Source organism: Sinocyclocheilus rhinocerous, unplaced genomic scaffold (genome assembly GCF_001515625.1).
Source record: "Sinocyclocheilus rhinocerous isolate Xijiao unplaced genomic scaffold, SAMN03320098_v1.1 scaffold258, whole genome shotgun sequence".
NCBI classification, from domain to species: Eukaryota; Metazoa; Chordata; class Actinopteri; order Cypriniformes; family Cyprinidae; genus Sinocyclocheilus; species Sinocyclocheilus rhinocerous.
Window position 1 is genome coordinate 621,269 of NW_015634010.1, and position 20,739 is coordinate 642,007.

Below are 20,739 nucleotides of genomic sequence, written 5' to 3' on the forward strand. Positions count from 1 at the left end.
TTACTGGTCAACACTATTACAGTCAGATTTGAGTAATGTAGAGTTATGTGTGTCTCCAGATTGTTTGTATGATTCCACTTGGACGGATCATTTAAATAACAAAGACTGGTAGTAAGATATTTTTATTTCTTTACTTCTTTCAGGGGAAATAATGGGTTGTTTTTTCAAGACATATCATCTTGGAAAAGAGACTACTTATGATGATTGAAATTCTGTGTGATATATAATTAACTGTACAGATTTTTTGTCCTTTTCATTTTCTCATGTTAAATCAACATGTGAATTGAATGGTCTGTAAAATGCATATTTACGAATGTGTGAACATTTTCTCAATTAATTAAACTGAATTTGCACTGATAACCGCTAGTGTGAGTGAGACTTTTTAATAAAACATGGATAGGATACATATTTGCACATTATGTGGTTGAACTTTGCTAATCATTGATATATATAAAGGTGTTTTTTTCCCCCAACATTTGCACAAATTATTATTGCCTCATATGGCACCAATATGCCAAATTTGGTTTAAAACACCAAAACGATGTGTGTTTAGTACCAAATTTATATCCAAAAGTCTAGTGAAACCATCCGAGTTGCATGAACTCCACAAGTTCATGTCAAACCTGATGATCATGTGATTTTTGAGGCTCAAGAGTGTCTTGAGCTTCAACAAAAGCAAGAATCATCTGTACAAATTAGTCCACATGGTTCAGTTATCATTAGTCACAAGTTTAAATGGGTTATTAAATCCCAGATTTTCAGTATCATCTCAGACTTTTGAATGCCACTGTATGTGATAGATATCTTCTCATTCATACTTTGAAGATACTTCATCAATAATCCATTCAAAAGCTGCAGTCAGACAAATGTAGCACGTTCTCAGAGGGCAGGGGGTGTAAATATGTCTGAAAGAGTCTGAACTACAGGAGCAGGAGGGTGCAGATCTTACTTCCCATTTTCCAGCGGTGGTTTACCCTCAGGCTCTGCACCCAGAGTGAACGGTGCCTTGATGTTCTGCCTGTCCCTCTCCGCCTCTTCCTCTTCGTCATAGGTGTCGTCATCTTCCTCATCGCTGTGGTGAGGGGATGAGTGGAGGGAAGCCGACGGGGATGGAGGGACGGAAGAGGGTCGGGGGTAACGGAAGCCTTGTGTCTGTGGAAACATAAAGATTTAGTCACTCCATTTAGATTTAGTCACCAATTCAAAATGAGTCAATTACATTAGAGACTTGTTTATTCATTTATGTCATAAAATGCCAGATTTATCTGTGTGTGTGTGTATGTGGTTTTAGTAAAGTATATGCGTAGATCAGCTGTGAGTGAGTCTATGGGGATCACCACAGTTCGAATGGAAATCAAGTCATCTTCCGGTGCAGGTAAATGTTATCCTGTCAATTAAACTCAAGAACGAAGCTCAGTCATTCCTCATCACTCTGGAGTGTTAGACGTCACACATACATTCAATAACACTCGGATTTGGAAAGAGATGAGGTGGAACAAAGTGGATATAAAGTATTTGCTCCACATCAGCACGAACTTGAAAATGATTTTATTTATGTTTGATGTATATAAATGATGTCATATAAACAATGTCATATAAACCTGTCTTTCAGGACAAGGTGTATTTGAGTGATTTCTGTAAGTTTATTTCTTATGGTATTTCTCATGTTTTCTGCTGTGTATAACAACAACAGGAGCGTTACAAAAGCCTCAGGGAGATTATTTTTGTTACTTTGCACTTAAGGTCTGCTTATAACCTTAAGAAATAAAAAAGCTAATGAAAAAAAATAATCAAATCCCCAATAGCTAAAGTATACAACATATGAGCCCTTGACATGCATGCAAGAAACTTACAATGTGAAAACAAAAATGTATGTATGTATATATATATATATATAAGCATATTAGAATGATTTCTGAAAGATCATGTGATACTGAAGACTGGAGTAATGATGCTGAAAATTCAGCTTTGCATCACGGGAATAAACAATATTTTAATGTATATTAAAATAGAAAAACGTTATTTTACATCATAATAATATTTCACAATATTAAATTTTTTCCTGTATTTTTGATCAAATAAATGCAGCCTTGATGAGCATAAGAAACTCCTGTAAAAAACATAAAAAATCGTTCTGATCCCAAACTTTTGACCGGTAGTGTATATACACACACATGCAGTATATATATAATTTTTAATTTTATTAATTATATATTAATGTCCTTGCCCTAGGGTCATACATTGAAACTAAGCACATAGCTTACATGGAGTGCAGCAATCCATTGTATTCTCATTGTCAGTGATAGAGGGACATGACAAGCCATTAACATGCATCGAGAGAGTGTGAGTGTTAGCAGGGCTCACCGGTGCAATGTTAAGATGGTCCATTTTGAATTCACTAGGGAAGGATCTGCTGAGGGCCAGATGCCGGGCATACATGTAGAACTAAGCAGAGAGAAACCCAGGTCAACACCATATTAACTAACAGAATAAAAGTGAAACACACCTGAATGCTCAGAGAAAAGCTGAGATGATACCCACCCGTCCAAGGTATCTCCAGTCCAGCAGGTCAGAGTCTCTCTGTGCGGTTGCGTTGGATTATTCGCTGTCTACGTGACTGCTGGCAGAACGAAAACATGAACTGAGTCAGCTGGTTACACGACTCGTCTGCAGAACGGAACCGCCGGTCCACAATGTAGATTCCTACAGCACATATGGAGATACAACAGCACCTGAACACATCACATTACAGAAGATGATCATTAAGAGTCATATAATGCATGATGCAAAAAATATATGATATCATTATATGAGATCAGAGATCCCATGTATAAAAAAATCTGCATTTTAAATAACATTTATATGTGACCCTGGACCACAAAACCAGTCATAAGGGTCAATTTTTCGAAATTGAGATTTATACATCATCTGAAAGCTGAATAAAAAAAGCTTTCCATTGATTTGGTTTGGTTTGTTAGGATAGGACAATATTTGGCCGAGATACAACTATTTGAAAATCTGGAATCTGAGGGTGCAAAAAAATCAAAATACTGAGAAAATCGCCTTTAAAGTTGTCCAAATAAAGTTCTTAGCAATACATATTACTAATCAAAAATGAAGTTTTGATATATTTACAGTAGGAAAATTTCAAAATATCTTCGATCTTTACGTAATGTTCTAATGATTTTTGGCATAAAAGAAAAATCTATAATTTTGACCCATACAATGTATTTTTGGCTATTGCTACAAATATACCCCAGCGACTTAAGGCTGGTTTTGTGGTCCAGGGTCACATATATAAAATACAAATACAATATATACACAAATGAACAAAATATTATTAAGCTAAGTGGTAATTTTATTTTATTTTCCCCCTAAACCCTTTGAAAATGGACCCATATTAATAAACAATCAATCTAATCAAGCTCAAATTTTGGATGGAAACACTCCCAGATGGCAGCCGCGCACAAACTCCTCATAGTCCATGGGCAGCAAGGGGCTGGTGGAGGACAGAAACTCCGGATGGAACACAATCGGACATAAAAACAATGAACACGTTCATAATTTATTATGAGAAATAATAATTTAAAAAATATTTTCGATAAATAAACTACATAATTTGTGTGTAACATTGTCATGGTAAAACAGTAAAAATCTTAACTTAAATTCCAACTGGGCCAATGTGAAAAAAAACTATTGGAATATCGAGCTCTACATTTAAGCTGCTTTTAATTAAAGTACACTGGTATCAGACATAGTAAACTGCACACCTTCACTCTGTCATTGCGTCCATTGAAGAGGCCGATTCGGCGGATGTTGCTCAGGATCTGGTCCGTGGAGTCGTCCAGCATGTTGTGAGTTGTTACTGGAGGGAGAGAGTGTCTCTATGGAGAACAAATGCATGGATGTAATTACATGTGAGTCTATCTGACAAAGGAAGTGTACTGAAAACTGGAATAATAAAAACAGCAATCCATAAGCAGTCGTTAAATGAAAAATCATGAGGATCAAAGTTTAATCATGTATTTCCATTCCATTTAATTTCAATAATAATAAATCAATCTTACTATAAAAATTGGCTGCCTGCTCTGCTCCTGTGTTTCTGCTTGCACAATTTTAATGCTTTCTATACATTATTTTTGCTATTAAATTCCAGTCTAGGTCACTCATATGAAAAAAGTAAATGGACTTTAGCCCTAGAAATATTAGACACATTTCTTACTCTCATTCCTTCTTATAAACAAACACCAACGCTAACAGATCAATATCTCTCCCCCGAAATATTGATACCCAGATAAATCTAACTGGAGTGGCTGTATATTGACTGGCTGCTCATAACACTGCCATTAAAAAGCTGTAGAATAAATCTCAGTAACACATTCAATTGATCGACTGCAGACAGTCAGGAAACGCAGTTAAATATGTCACTAAGCTCTGTAACGCAAGTAATCCAGCGGAGCGATGCATGGGTTTCCACCTCAGATTTACAGAGGCGTAGCATGTCGATATTCACTATAACCTAAGTCTGACCTCTGATTAGAGTCCATTCATAAAAAAACATGCAGGGGAATGAATGAAAACCCCCTGAGAATGCTCATTTATTAGTTCTGAGATATCCATCTTCATGCCCATATCGTGTAGCTAAGTATGGTGTCCCATACTTGGAATTTGTGACCCTGGACCACAAAACCAGTCTTAAGTCGCTTGGGTATATCAATAGCCAAAAAAACATTGTATGAGTCAAAATTATCGATTTTTCTTTTATGCCAAAAATCATTAGGATATTAATTAAAGATCATGTTCCATGAAGATATTTTGTAAATTTCCTACCGTAAATATATCAAAACTTAATTTTTGATTAGTAATATGCATTGCTAAGAACTTAATTTGGACAACTTTAAAGGTGATTTTCTTAATATTTTTATTTTTCCACCCTCAGATTCCAGATTTTCAAATAGTTGTATCTCGGCCAAATATTGTCCTATCCTAACAAACCATACAGGTTTGTTAGGATAGGACACGTGAACCGGTCATCTCTTTACTAGTTATAGCACAAAATAAACATGAATGAACATCAGAAGGTATCTTGATTGAACCACGGAAAGACGTAAATACACACCATTTAAAAAAAAAAAATGTCCTCAAGTCCTCCGACATTAATCTACTCTCCTGTCTGGTTTGTTCATTGGACAAAATGGCAGATTCGGCGTTATGATTGGTCAGATCGCCTGTCAATCAAACTCCCGGCGAAATGCTTTTTTTTTTTATTGCAATTACAAATAGCTTTTCTTTTAAAAATGTCTTTGAACAGTTCAGATGTAATAACAAGTTACTTTTAAATGTCTATTAAATTGAAAAGCTTTACGTTTTTTTATTTTTCTATTTCTATTTTATACCATAATTAAAACAAACAGCACAGCTTCTTTTTTTAAATACAAAACTGGAGTCTGGACACAGGATTATTTGCAGAAGTGTAATACTCCCCAAATAAATAAATAAACCCCTAACCAGAATGTTTTAGAAATATCAGTACAGTGATACCTTTAAAGCACAATAATACAGTTAAAGGACAGGGATTCATTAGGTTAATTTTTTAAATATGGCCTCTTGCGATGTAAGAATTGTGTAACATTTTGTCTAACCTGTGTTGCATAAATGGCCCTCTTCATGATTGTGAAATCATCTCTGTCCAGGATTTTGCTCATGTTTGGGATCTCACCCCTGTGAACGCAGGAGAGCATTATTAGAGGAGATCCTATCTGAAAATAAACTCAAGCCTCATCTCATGGGAAATGACCCATTGACATCACACAATATCATTATGAATATCCTATAATCTGACAACTCCCTGGGGAAGTGCAGCGCACTCTCATCAACACCTGGATAACGCTGTGAATTATCAACACTTGAAGGTTACACAGCCACTCCAATTTAAGACATCAGATCTTCATACTTCCTGTTCATCAGCATATACTGACAACATTTACTGTCACGTCAATTTTGAGCCCTGTTATGACAGGTCTGTATGAGGAAAATCACCAACCTTAACAAGCTCTCATAAAGCCTTTTGCCAAATTTCTCCTTCACGAACTGAGCTGTGTCCCTAAGAGACAGACGAAAGACATATTTGAGAAGTCTTACACACTAAAGCCATCTAAAAATAAGAGCCATTTCTGGATCGGGGCTTCCTTTCATTGCCTAATAAATAATATTAGTATAGCTACAGAAAGTTGGTCCAGTATCAGGGCTCTACTAGTGTTATAAGCTACAAGAAATAATAATATTATTAGTTATATATTATTATTAAAATGTTTTTGAGGTATATAATAATAATAATAATGCACATTTTATTGTTTTTGTGTGTGTGTGTGTATATATTATTATTATTTTGTTCCTCCAAAACAAAAAAATATTGTATTCATTTGATAACATATTATAAAAAAAAATATTTTTATATTTTTGTTATTATTATTATTGTTGTACATATAAAAATGAACAAAAAATATTATTTTATTAATACCCTTGAGACTTGTAATGTCAAAAGTTATGCACTCAAGCAGTTACGCACCACAGCTGCTTGCGTACAGCCTGTCTTAAAGAAGAGACTCCACATTGAAGTTGTTGGTTTTGGCAGGCATGATGAAAAACACAACCACTGTAACATCACTCTTATGAACCTGTCAGTCAGCATGAACACAAACACACAATCAGAAATGAACATCTTTGCTTTGGTTGGTGCTAGATTATTACATTTTATAAAGAAACTATAAGTGTTTTCTAAAGTACAGTAGTGTGACTGTTCATACCCTTAGCAAGTAGTTTAATCTGGACAGGGACTCGAGGAACAGGTCTGCTCCTTTATTCGAAAACTCATATCGTCCTGCGATGAAAAAGAACAGGGTCTTTTCCAGATCGAAGTCCAGATGGCTGCCAATGAGAATTTTTTTTTTTTTGTTATTATTTCAAGTAGTATTTTTTTGGAAGTGCACAAGTGTGTGTTATTGTGCAGACAGAGAGAGCTCTAACCCGTAGAAGTGACCCCTAACGAACTCCTGGATCTTGGCTTTGTTCATGGAGTGCAGGCTCTGGAACTCATGCATGGCTGAGAACTTTCTAACATTCAGGCCGTTTGGGGTGACGACATCTGCAAAGGCCATAAATATAAACATGATCTTTTTAACCTGATATATTCAGAAGCCAATAAGAGTAGATGAGGTGCTTTGTAATGCAGGTGAAACCTGGTTGTCTATGGAGCATATGATTGGCCTCCACAGCTGTGATCTGGGACACGGTGGTGAAGACATGTGCACAGTGTATCGCAGCTCTCTCCAAACAGTACCGATGGTAGATCTGTCTCTCTCCTGCCTCTCGGTCTATGTTAAACTGCATGAAATAGATAATGAAATGAGGTTTGCAGGGGAAGACTATATGGACTAATGTTGTGCAGAGTCCAAAATTAATTTGATTTACAAATCAAAAGTCTCAGAGCTTCCCCTCATCAGCAGCTGAAGGAAGTCTCTGTGGGACCAGAAGGCAATCGCATCAGCCGGTAAATCATAAGTTGCTGTCAATTACTCTTCAATCAACCCCTGCAACCTTCAGGCATGATGACCTTTATGCTCCCTACACCAGGCCCAATTATCACTGCATGCTCAGTTCCATCTCTAATAAGTGTTCACTACACCAACCAACTTGACTGATTTCTGTGGGACACACTTTAAATAGCAAAAAATATGAGGGATGTTGTATTGTATGTCTTTTAAATTGTAATATTTTGTAACATAATACCCCCCCCAAAAATAAATAAATTTTAAGCCAAAAAAAAAAAAAGTTTTAAAAAATGTATGTGTATTTTTAAAGATAATGCTTGTGTAAGCCAGGAGGTGCTGGATGGCTTATATTATACTATAATTAATAAAATAATTAATTAATATTATAGAATAATTTAATAGATAATTAATATAAATATTATGCATCTATTAATATTATTATTAATAATGTTTAAATATTTTTTCAATATTTTTACATTTTAAAATGCTAAGACAAATCTAATAAAATCATGAAATAAATCGAGAAATGAAAAGTGAAATCAAATTTACCCCTATATCTATTCTTTTTTTTTTTGAAGAGCATACAGTTCTTGAAACTTCTGGAATGTGGCTAAATTAATTCACCTATATCAACACCTATATATCCCCAGGGATGGCCCGTGGGTTTGTGGGGCCCGGGAGTGGCTTAGTAGAAGTCCTGTCCCAGCCTGCCACTCATGGAAATGAGCAATTACGTTGGGCTTGTCCTGTAGTTGGTCTGTTAACTGCAGAGGGAGACGGACGGGTTTAACATCATCAGCACATTACTCCATCAAACCTTCAAAGTTTCATCCCACAAAGTTAACATACACTAAATCAATTCATATTATAGCTATGATAGACTAGTACAGTACAGGTGAAACTACAAAAATAAGCAAAATCAAATGGTTTTAGTGTGAAGTTTACTAAAGGGATTTCTTCACCTCCTTGAAGAACCAGGCCACAAGAGAACCAAAGATGAGCGAGTCGTTGGCCTCTCTGTCATGATAGGGCAGCCCGATGCTGCACGCGTTCCACAGAACCCCCTTCCAGCGGTCCAGGTTCCAGGCAGCTGCCCCAATATCAAAGAGAATGACATATGGACTACCCTCAATCAACCAGCGGCCAAAGTGCACCTGTATGTAGAGAGCAAGTAAAGGCCAAAAACGCTACTAATAAAAACGATAGGTGGCGTGAAGAGGTTGTCCCATTTATTTCTATTCTTGTGGAAATCTGTAAAATCAAAGGCATCAGAAAAAGAGTGGCTTGCTGTTGTTTATTTATTTATTATTTATTAATATAATAAATTAAATATAAATAAATATAATAAAATTATTCATATTATAAATAAAAGTTTTATTTAAATTTGAGCAAATCTGTTTCCTCTCTAAAGTGATACCCTAGCATCATCTGCTGGTCAGAACTGGTCAAAATGAGACCAAGACAAAAAAAAAGGCAGCTTTATTTTCTGTCTAGTCTTTATATTACCATCTGATGCTGATACAGCAGGCATGTCAATGCCAGAAGTTTTTGCCAGCTTTGAAGCATTTTTTTTAATTGGTCAAATGACTAACTAGCCTCATTGAACCTGATCATATAAGGTCTACCTGATCATACATATAAGATGCGGACCTTGTAATTGGACATCACCAATAACCATGTTTTCAATACCTGGGAACCGTTGTTAATCAAGGAATCCATGGCAGCTTTGATGGCTTGGTTTGGGGGTTCACATTTCTCCACCTGGGTCTTGAAGTTGTGTTCGTAGTAGGCTCCCATCATGATGTAGTTCTCTCCCCATTCGTCCACTGTGATCTTTGCTTTAGTCTGAATAACAGTGTATATACCCCCAACTGGAGACAGACACACAGTTGTGCAGGGAATAAAACATTTGTAAATGAGAAACAGAGAAGATAAACAAAATAAGAACATTGTTCAAAGTAAAACTTAAAAGTATTAATTTGGACATCATGTAGTTTCAAAAGCAATTTTGTAACATCAAGATTACATTTAATATGATAAATAACAACCACAAATAAATGACAAATAACATACCCACAAACACACATCAATTGTTATCTTCTAAAATATTCCACTAGATTTAGGTCTCAAAAATCTGGCTATTGATCTGGAGTTTAATGTTTAACCTGCTATACAGCCCCACTGATACAAGAGTGTATGAATTCTGCACACATGAACACATTTGACTAAATGACAGCTCTGTCTTGTTAAACTATTTTCAAGCCTTCTGATAATAGGGTGAACAGTCTTGAGGTCAAATGCACTTTCAGGGGTCAAACTCACAACTACCTTCATGCTAAAGTTACAAAATAAATTTAGTGATTTTACAGTTATAGGCACTTTTGGCCTAATGTACTTTTAGACAAGGTTTTGATTTGTGGACAATGGACATATAAGCGTCAGGTTTTTCCTCTTCTGAACCATCATGATCAAATTACATTAGATGTCATTTCCAGCACATCTAAAAGATGATTGATATGTGGTGGAAAATATTATTTTCATACCTTTTGAAAAAAATTGTCAAACACATGTACTTTATATAGATGTATAATATAAAATGTATATATAATTTATATAGATATATAATATAGCCCACAATCCAAATATTTTGCATAATTTGACAAAAATTGGAAATGATGCACAATAAAACGAAATTACATTAATTAAAACTTGTAACACACTGAAAACAGAAAGTGTTGTAAGTTCTTACCCTTATTGGTAACTTCCCACGAGACCTCAAAAAGCAAGAGGTCTTGCACAGGTAGACTTTCCTCTTCCCATAGTGGAAGTCCACTTAATGACGATATTGACAAAGATCTGGACAGTCGCATCTCACAAAGTCTTACAAATCGTTTTTATCTGTCAATTGAAGTTGCAAATGTGAAATGGGCCGAATTACTATTATTGTGGAAGTAAAGAACCTAAAATCATCAGCCAACAGCCACCAAGACACCAAATTCTGTTTCTCTTCTAGGTAATGGAGCGCCTGGATGTCCTGGACACACTGTGAGCTGTTGCTCGATCTCTTCCTCTAACCTTTAGTAAAGTCTAAAAAAAACCCTGCATGTGCACACTATGATTGCGTGTCTGAAGTCCACAGACATCAAGGTGAAAGATTTGGCCGCTGCTAGCGAACCCCTCTGACCGGGACCACATACTGTTATAATCCTCTTTTTATATATCTAATACTTCTATAAAACAAATAGCATATCCCAATGGGTTTATCATGAATGGATAATTTTTTACACATCAGTATTCCTATTGTCAAAAAATAAATACAAATAAAAAAAAACAAATACATAAAAAATAAAAATAAAAATTATGACAATTAAAGAGAAAAGGTAATGAGTTATGACACACGTCTATGTGTGTTTGACATTTAACTGCTGAACTACAACATTTGTTATTTATTTTTATGGAGAAAAAGTGCTTTCTACAGGAGAGTTCTGAGTCTATGTTGGAGTCCATTAAAGTTCATATACAAAATTCTGAATTAAGCTCTATGGGTATAAAATGTGGGATTATTTAGTAAAAATGAAAGTGCCACAGACAACCAAAACAATGCTGACAGGTGAAGATAGATAGATAAGATAGATAGATAGATAGATAGATAGAGAAAATTGTATCATTAATACTTAAAAAATATGTAATTTTACGTTTAGGATGTTTGTAGCATCACAAAAAATAAAAATATAAAACTTGAAGGCTGAGGGTAAAAAGCTTTTATAAGTGCACCATCACAAATGTGCTGTACCAAAAACCATCCTACATTTGCATAATTCATACTCACACCATGTAAGATAATGTCTCATTATGCAGGAATATTATCTTGTTGTTATGATATCCAGGCATGATCGTATTACCATGCTGAAGACAAGATGACAATGAAAGCTTACTATATTTTTCCACAAGGCACTGAAAATGACCATGATTGTGCACCATTATAGTGGCTTCATTCATGATTTCTTGCTACAAGCCCTTATTTTACTTTCATATCATGTTTTCCCTTGCAACAAATGAGAGAAAACTAAAATTAAAATGTATGATGTGTATAAAAACACACATAATGTGCTTTTGGTGGGTTTTGCAGCACTTCAGGAGATATCGGAATAATCACAGTGGATTTCAGTGTACAATTTACCACAGGATTTCCAAGAAAAAAATATAACATTTGAACAGTTAAAATGCTCTGGATGAGGCTACAGGGAGGTCCTATTTGCCACAGACAGTCATACATGTAAAATAAGGTCAGAGGATGTCACTAGCCAAGCTTTATATTGAAGCAGGACAGCAGAGCATGGGTTTGTTCACTGAAGAGATAAAGGCTTAGCTGTGCTCCATAAGCTTTACAATTCAGCAGTATGAAAATCAAGGCACTGATTCTCTTTATGTCTGCAATGATCTGTCAGTCCACTGCTATGAGAGCACCATTCACTGACATGGATACATCTGAGCCCGTTCCAGGTAAGGTGATGCATTGCAATCGAAATGCCTGATAAATAAATAAAATAAAAGCTTGCTAAAGAGTGCTCTGAAAAGCATATCTTACTTTACAGACTCCAAGCAGGACTATCTCTCAGTGGAGCGGAGGCAGTCTGACGAGCCCAGTGCTTCAGACGACGCAAACCTTTGCCTTTTCTTCCAAGAAAAAGACGAATCGAGACATATTTCCTGCAAACATCGATTAACACGCAGTAAATTCAACTACAACCCGTTTGGGCTACGCTTTGGGAAGCGAAATGAAGCGCCAACTGACAGACCCAAACACGAGCACCTGCTGCCAATGATGCTTTACCTGAGAAAACAATCAGAAACTTCTTGAAAATCACTCTTCTATCAGTCTTCATCAGATGGAAGGATGTGGTTTGCGCGTTTGAAAACTGTGGGTAATTATTTCAGGCACGCCTTGCCTGTTATTATGCTTTTTTATTTCTCAGTCATGGAATTTTATGGCACACTTGTTTCATTCAGTTATTGTATTTGTGCAATAAACGTTTTATATTGTTTGATGGCTTTATTAAGTAAATCAAATGTATTTGATTGTTGACAGTGTGCGAATTAGGTAGTTTAATTATTTAAGGTTGAATTCTTTCTTACATATCGGTATATAGTCTTTTTAATGTGTTTCAAACATTTTAATAACAGCTTTAGGTTTACAAGTATTTAGAGTGCGTATTTTCACCTGGCCGTTTGCTGCAGATCACTTTTGTTCAATTCAGAACAGAACATTGACAAAAATACTTTAATTTCCACTTATATAATTAAACATCAGTTTTGAAAAAGGTTTTTTTCCCCAAATCGTTTTCAAAACTGTTAGCTTAATGTGAAATGGAGCAAATTGTTTAAATTCCGACAAGCAATACAACTTGTTTATTTTTTTAACCACAAAAAGTACAAAATATTTGTATTAGTGCCTGAAGATCACAAAAATAGCCAACAGACAGATTTGAACAGATTCATTTTATTAACTTCTTATACACACTCATATGATCGACACTTACAACATGATTCAGAAGAATGAATACATTTGTATCTATTTCACTTCAGTCCCTTCTCCTCTTGAGTTAAACAGAAAGCCACAAGAATGATCCCTTCCCTAATGATCTCACTAAATTATGTCTAGACAAGAGAGGTGTTGGTTCTTTCTTCATTGCCCACACAGAATGACTTGATTAACAAGTGCAAATGTGAAGAACCAAAGATCTTTCCCTTTGATCATTCTCTTTAGAAGAAACATTCCACATTTTGGATTATTATGCCTACATTAACCACCATGAAAAAATACTTCAAAGCAACCATGTCCAAAAGCAAGTGAGAAGAAAGAACCGACATAGAGAGTGTGTAAAGATACAGAGGGAGTGCGAATAGAGTTAAGGAAAGAAGTGCATGGTGTCCAGCGATTGATCTACAGGTCCTTCAGGTCTTTCTGGATGCCCCAAAGAGTGTCGGCGCTCTTCTTCAGCTGAGCGATTTCTTCGTTGTTCAGGGTCATGTTGATGACGCTGCCCACTCCACTGCTGTTCAGCACACAGGGCAGGCTCAGGTACACCTCCTCACCAATACCATACATGCCCTGCAGAAGACACAATAGGAAACACATTAAGTGATCACTAATAATAATAATTTTAAAAAAAAGGATCTTTTTTTTTTTTTATCTGTGCAGTTCTGTGACATGGAGGATCGTGATTCTTCGTTAAACTGTAAACCCCTCTCACCTTCACCATGGTGGAGACAGGGTGGACCCTGTTCAGGTTCTTCACCAGGGTCTCGGTCAGGTCGGCCACACTGAGGCCGATGGCCCAGTTAGTGTATCCCTTCAGCTTGATCACTTCGTAGGCACTAAGAGAAGGTAGTAGCAACTAATTAAGAATAGATATTTACTTTTCATCATTATTTAAGTATTTCATGCGGTTTCAATCCTCGCAGCTGCCATTTCTTTGTTGTTGAACACAAAAGGAAAATCTGGAATACAAACTCTGCGTCAAAATATCCCTACTATATAGTAGGCAAAAAAGCAGTATGTGAGGGGAGTAGTATGTCCAAATTCATAGTATTTTGAAAACAGTAGGGGAAAAGTACCCGGATGAGATGAAGATTCTGAAGTGCATATCTGATTAACATTTTACTATCCCATAAGGCCATGGATTTGTGATGGTCATGTAACAGTGGCAAAATGGTGGATATAGTATATAGAACCAACTTTTTAAAGTTTAAAACTAAACGTAGTACCTACTAGAAAGTACATGATTTCGGACGCAGCTTTTTGGAACTATACAGATGTGGTCACTTTGTGTAAACTGTTTAAGTTTTGTGCAAGAAATACTTCACAAAACCTTTTGTGTTCAAATAATAAAAAATAAAAAAATCTTCATAAGGGTTCGAACATTAAAATTCTGTCTGAAAATTATTTTACCTTCTCAACAGCACTGTGGTCATCTAAAATGTATTAATATATATTCCCAATTGCCCATCAGTCAGATAACAGCCCATGACAAAAAAAAATGTGCCCTACCTGTCCACAACCATCTTGTGAGCTTCCTTCCAGTTCTCGCTGTCTTTATCTGTGCCGATGTCAGGGTTGAGTTTCTGCAGACTCACTCCAGCCACATTTGCTCCACTCCATACAGGCACTGTTAAACACAAAAACAGCACTTTTAAAAATCAAATACGCTGTGACCGACTGAAACCGCTTCACATCATGCAGCAGTTCACATTCATCCGTTTTCTTATTCTTTCTAGCAGCCCTTCATCCTCTTCCTCTGGTTACTTGTTTCCCTCTCTACACCCTACATCTTAACTCATATTTTCCTCTTCATCCAGCTCCCCATCTCACCGCTGGAGTCTCCGTGCTCTCCCAGGATGTAGCCGTTGAAGCTGCTGGAGTGGATGCCCAGTTTCTCAGCCATGATGTAGCGGAAACGAGCGGAGTCCAGGTTTGTCCCGCTGCCGATGACACGGTGCTTTGGCAGGCCGCTCAGCTTCCAGGTCACGTAGGTCAAAACATCCACTGTATGAACAGACAACCGCAGTTACTAAATACAGTACAGGAGTCTGAAATGGACATAGCTTTAGAATGGCATTTAGAATTTTGTATTAAATCTCATTAGGAGCTGCACTATATCTGCGGCTAATATATTATTTGCCATTAACTATGAAAACATATATTATTACAAATGCTGGTATTAAAGAATAAATATAAAAATAAAATAAAAATAAAAATAATTTATAGAATTTTAACATGTAATTTGCTGCATCAGTTTTAATAATTTCATTTCTTCACATTGGTTGTTGTGTTGCACAGCAAAACATTAAAGTTAAAGGGGACCTATTATGCAAAATTCACTTTTGCAAGGTCTTGGTAAGGTTTGGACATAAATGTGTGTTGACAGTGTATGTACACAACCACCCTATAATGATAAAAATCCACCCACTCCTTTTTTTTATCCCCATAAATAATAAGCGGTGTCTCCCAATGGCCTATTTTTAGCATTGGTGCTAATGTGATGTTACATTAGCCACAGGCCCCGCCCACGAATGTTGACGGACACTGCCGTTTTAACATAGAACCGCCCTGAGTGAGTTCACAGCGAGTTGTACACAGTCCGCCATTGCTGCACTGTCTCTCCCAAGCGTTTTAGGTATTCTGTAGCTGGATGTATTAATCCACATAGCTCTCTCCATTCTGGCAGGGTGCAGAATTCGGCACGACACCGGTTCGAACATATATGGCTGAACACCGCTACTAGCAGTTTCTGACATTTTCAGTGCGTGAGAGAGTGTTTTGTTATTGCTGGCATGCTGGTGCGTGAGCTCTAGAAACGCCACCCTCTTCTGAAAGGGGAGCGGGAGCACCAGCTCGTTTTCATTTAAAGGGACAAACACAAAAAACTGTGCGTTTTGGCTCATACCCTAAAAATGGCAATTTCAACAAGCTATAAAAAATTATCTGTAGGGTATTTTGAGCTAAAACTTCACATACACACTCTGGGGACATCAGAGACTTGTAAAAAGGGGCATAATAGGTCACCTTTAAGCATGTTGTGTGAGTGTGTTGGTTTGCTCACCTGGATTGGACACCACAATGAGGGTGCAGTCAGGACTGTATTTGACAATCTGAGGGATGATGTGTTTGAAAATGTTGACGTTCCTCTGCACCAAGTTCAATCTGCTCTCACCCTCCTGTTGACGCACTCCGGCCGTCACCACCACGATCCGAGAGTTAGCAGTCACAGAGTAGTCTGTCGGCCAAATAAAAATCAAACATACACTGCCATTCAAAACTTTGGATACCTCTATTGAAATAAACTACCTTCAAACATTTCAGCATGAAGGCACAGTCCCATTTACCACTGTTCACGGACAAAATCTAGTCATTTCAATAGGAATCCATGTGATCTGGAATTTCATGTCAGGGTGAAAGATTACCCCATGCTGATTTTGCAATGAGTTCAAGTTGGTCACACAGATTAGATACACTGACCAACAGAAGCTGCTTGGTTATCTGAGTTTTTTGAGAGATGTGCTTCATATGTCACTACACTACTGATTGACAATAAAAAAAAAATTTGACATTTTGTCTGTAAAATTTCACTAATGTGACCACACCTTAAAACCTTAGCTCAAAATATAAGATAAAAGAGGAGTTAAAAAATTAGTCCATCTAAACTTAATGTACATTAATATATAATTTATAATAATCTGAATTTTTACAGTAAGAGTCAGCCTCATGCAATGGAAGTGCGTCCCACCCTTATCAGCCACAATCTTAGGGGTCTTGAGGAAAAGGCTGCCATGTTGCAGATCCAGCATCTCCCCCTTCAGTCTATCCTCCACAACATCCACCAGAGCCAGTTCATCTGCAAGCTCCTACAAGACAGAAAACAAAGAGTATGGAACATTAATACGTTAAATACCTGACACAATTGTAGTATAAAGGTGTGGTCTTGAAATCTGCACAGGGAACGTTTTTGCACTCAGGTGAAACTCCCGATTGCACAGATTCCTATTGCGATGACTGGATTTTGCCAGTGAAACTTCAAGCAATGGTAAATGTGACCGCACCTTTATTTCAATATAGAAGCTAAAAATAACAAACAATTCTAATCATTTGCTCAATACACAAATGAAGCTTCATTGGTGATTAAGATGAAGGTCTCTTACCCGGAGCAGGATGCTGACAGCACATGCCATGCCCACCTGCCCCACGCCAACAATTGTGACTTTGTTCCTGGGGGGCTCAGCGGGGCCGCTGGCCAGAGGAGTGATCAGCTTCTGCATTACTGAGGCCATGATTCCACTGGAAGAATGGGACAGATCATGTTCACAACACAAACTATTAGGAGTGTACGATAATAGAAAGAAAAGTTTAGAGAAAACGACAGGAATCTGTGGGGTAAATGTTAACTGGGTAAAAGTTTCAGTTAAACTCAACAGGGTCAGGCACCAAAGCTGGGTCAATGTAACAAGGTCACCCTCATTGCGTAAACCATTACTCCATACTGAGAAAATTACCCATATCCTGAGTTGCAAGCAGAGGCCCACTCAGTAATATAATTAGCCACTGGAGTCAGGTCACTCTGCCCCCTTTGCTAAATCTAGACAAACTGAAGGAGCGTTTCTACACACACAAGATTATTTAGGCAATGTGTGCTCACTTTAGTGAATTAACATTTTGTTCATTACAAACACAAGAGGAAAAATCCATTACTGATATAAACTAAATTATAATTAAGTTGCTGCCTCTAAAGAGACTTCTAGAGACATTACACAAATAACACCATAATTTATATCTAGACTGTTAAAATGCCATCCAATCAAGTTTATTACAGTTGACTAGACAGCTTATGAGCATGCAAACCCTGACACACACACAGCCTTCACGTGTGACACTAATCCTCAATGGGCTCGTGAGGATTATGTTAGACATTAGATATTATCTAGAAAACGTTAGATATTGCCACCATAAAATGTCCCTGGCTATAACACAGTTACGGCGTAATGGTCGTGTGCTTTTATCTCCAAACCTTATCTTGAAATGTTGCTGCTACTTAACATAACCCACTTAATGAATGGAGAGCTATCATGAGCTGATACTGATAGCTGATACTGTTGAGCTGATATAATCAAAACAAATATTTTATAACAATAAGCATAAACATTTTTTTGATTAAAATTTACAAATTGTATTTAAAGCTAAAATAAAAATACTGTATTATTCAAATAAATATTTGCTCCTTTTGGATACAATAATAATACATAGCTTGTTGCCATTGTGTACACAACAGAAAATCACAATTGGTTAAAAATCAGAAAAAGAAAGTATTAAAGCTTAATTTGGCGCTTTTATTACGCAACCGTCCTTATGACGACCTTGACGATTCGGATGCAACGATTGCCTTTGAAAACAAACAGTAAACTGTAAAATCATGATGGTAATCGATATGCTCTTATTTTAAGCGTCTTGAGTTCATCATACATTCGCAGTCTGGCCTTCTTCCATCAGATCTTTCTAAACAAGGCCAAATTCAAGTTCAGCGTGCTCTGGATTCCTCCATGTTCATGCGTGCACCACACACAAACGTCCTTGCCTGCTCATCTAACAATTTAGAATGGAAATACGATTGTGGCTTCACTTTTAATACAACAAAATACTTTAAACCTCGAGATGTGGCGCACGGAAGTGTTGCATTTATCACTGAACCGCCGATTTATCCCGCCACTCTTCAATGTCAACGACACTGGTTACATCGCACCATGACGACAGTGCTCGTTTAACGTAATGCTAATCGAGAGAATTTATTTAGATGAGGCATATGCGAAGCAATAAAACAGCCATTCAAACCATATACCTACATTTGTTGCAGGAATGTTAAATAAGTATCCTTAGCTGCAGGAAGGGCAGTGAGAACCGCTGAGCATCGGTGAGAGAGAGAGAGAGAGTGAGCGAGCGTGCGTGACTCGTGGAGGAGCAGAATTTGAGCGTGCGGCGCTACGCAGAGAGCGTATGACCTACTGTTACAAGTGCATGCGATGCCCTTGATGATATGAGGAATATGAGAACGACAGACCGGCCCACTTTCCTCTTGGATAGTTGTGTCAAGGATTTCATCGGCATCATAAAAATACTTCCTCTTCACTGACCTTGCACTTCAATGGCATCTGTGTTAATGCAACATTTGCCACATTAGAGATGTATCCCAGTCAGCACGATGCAAAGTTAAATATTATAGTTGCATTTTTGCGCTTTCATTACATTATATGTGATGCTGGTTGCCCAATGGAGTAGTTGGAACTGCATGGCGGGGTTATGTCTGTTATGCAACCATGACCTGAAAAGGTTTTGAACTGCCTAAACACATCCAGATGCCAGCAACAAAATGAGTGAAACTTGTGGTAACTCAATCATTATATTTAAAAAAAAAAAAAAAAAAATTATGCTTGGCTACTTTACGCAAAGTGGACATATCAGAAGAAACCAAATTTCACATGTATTTAAAAAAAATTTAAAACTCAAAAACGGTATGATAACATTAGTGTTTCAAATGGTTTTGTTTCATTTTGGAGCCATATTAAAGGCAGAGTAAGTGATTTTTCAAAAACGCTTTAAAAACTGATTCGGGCCGAATCGCAAAACAAACTTGTAGCCAATCAGCAATAAGGGGCGTGTCTACTGATGATGTGGAGGAGAGCGCGTTCAGTGCATGGGACGGACATTAGCCGAGCCGAGCGACAGAAAGATAGAGATGGCGGATAAAAAACAAAAGAGGAAAACGTCTGCGGAACGATAAGGCAAGAAGTAGGACACGTGTAAATATCGTATCAGCTTTCCAGCGCTGGAGAGAACTCAAGGAGCGGAGGCCTGCGATCGGACGCCGAGGTTGCTTTGTTTCTTCTCAATAGGTGAGTAACACCGTGTCTACAACAACTAAAGTCTGCCTACACTGGACGCGAGAAAGAGGTCAAACGACCGTTGAAAACCATTTGAAATGTGTGTCAGCACGTCATAAATAGAACCCGGCAGCAGTTTTCTGTCGGGATTTGTTGCGCCGCGCCGCTCACGTCCGTAGACACGGTGTAACATTAGTTTTGCTTTGTTTCACAGAACTAATCGTTGCCTGGGTTGCGTACGTATATGTGGGGCGGAGCTATCAAAATAGGGGCAAGACCCTTTTGGGGTAGAGGCGTGTTTGTTTTGGTGATTTCAAATATAAACATTGACTACCATGCCTTTAATGTTTACTAGAGGGTGATGTCAATTATAGACAGACAGATAGACAGACAGATAGATAGATAGATAGATAGATAGATAGATTAGATAAAATCAATTTGTTTGTGCTATGGCACCTCAGCAATGCCATTTGCCTTCTCATGAACAAACAATACTTCCTAATTATGGGGACCAATGAGGCTCCTGTTCCTCCCACTGGCTTGTCCAATAAGAGCATTCATCAGTCAATGACATTTGAGCAGCATTAAAGGGGTCATATGATGCTTTTTTAAAGATCATTATTTTGTGTATTTGGTGTAACAGAATATGTTGACATGCTTTAATGTTCAAAAAACACATTATTTTTCAAATACTGTACATTATTGTAGGTCCTCTATGCCCCGCCTCTCTCAAACGCTTCGTTTTCTACAAAGCCCCCTCCTT

The 20,739-nt window shown here is 37.2% G+C and overlaps 1 protein-coding gene and 1 pseudogene across 1 annotated transcript; both read right to left on the bottom strand.

Moving 5' to 3' along the window:
• Nucleotides 1-145: 145 nt before the first annotated feature.
• On the bottom strand, nucleotides 146-10,612 carry LOC107744935 (glycogen [starch] synthase, liver-like; annotated as a pseudogene).
• A 2,422-nt stretch (nucleotides 10,613-13,034) lies between these two features.
• Nucleotides 13,035-19,086, bottom strand: LOC107744904 (L-lactate dehydrogenase B-A chain-like). The gene is made up of 8 exons (XM_016558727.1): nucleotides 18,942-19,086; nucleotides 17,250-17,385; nucleotides 16,838-16,955; nucleotides 16,154-16,327; nucleotides 14,923-15,096; nucleotides 14,602-14,719; nucleotides 13,805-13,928; nucleotides 13,035-13,662 (listed from the first exon to the last, which is right to left on the bottom strand). Exons 2-8 carry the CDS (start codon nucleotides 17,376-17,378, stop codon nucleotides 13,495-13,497), a joined length of 1,005 nt encoding a protein of 334 aa, XP_016414213.1. The 5' UTR covers nucleotides 17,379-17,385; nucleotides 18,942-19,086; the 3' UTR covers nucleotides 13,035-13,494.
• Nucleotides 19,087-20,739: the final 1,653 nt, after the last annotated feature.

Bases quoted from the DNA above. Each gene is read 5' to 3' on its own strand.
- LOC107744904 (XM_016558727.1), bottom strand. From the start codon at position 17,378: ATGGCCTCAGTAATGCAGAAGCTGATCACTCCTCTGGCCAGCGGCCCC. The intron at 16,956-17,249 runs GTAAGAGACCTT...TCTGTCTTGTAG, and splicing joins CTGTCAGCATCCTGCTCCGG to GAGCTTGCAGATGAACTGGC. The intron at 13,929-14,601 runs GTAGGGCACATT...ACCTTCTCTTAG, and splicing joins CACAAGATGGTTGTGGACAG to TGCCTACGAAGTGATCAAGC.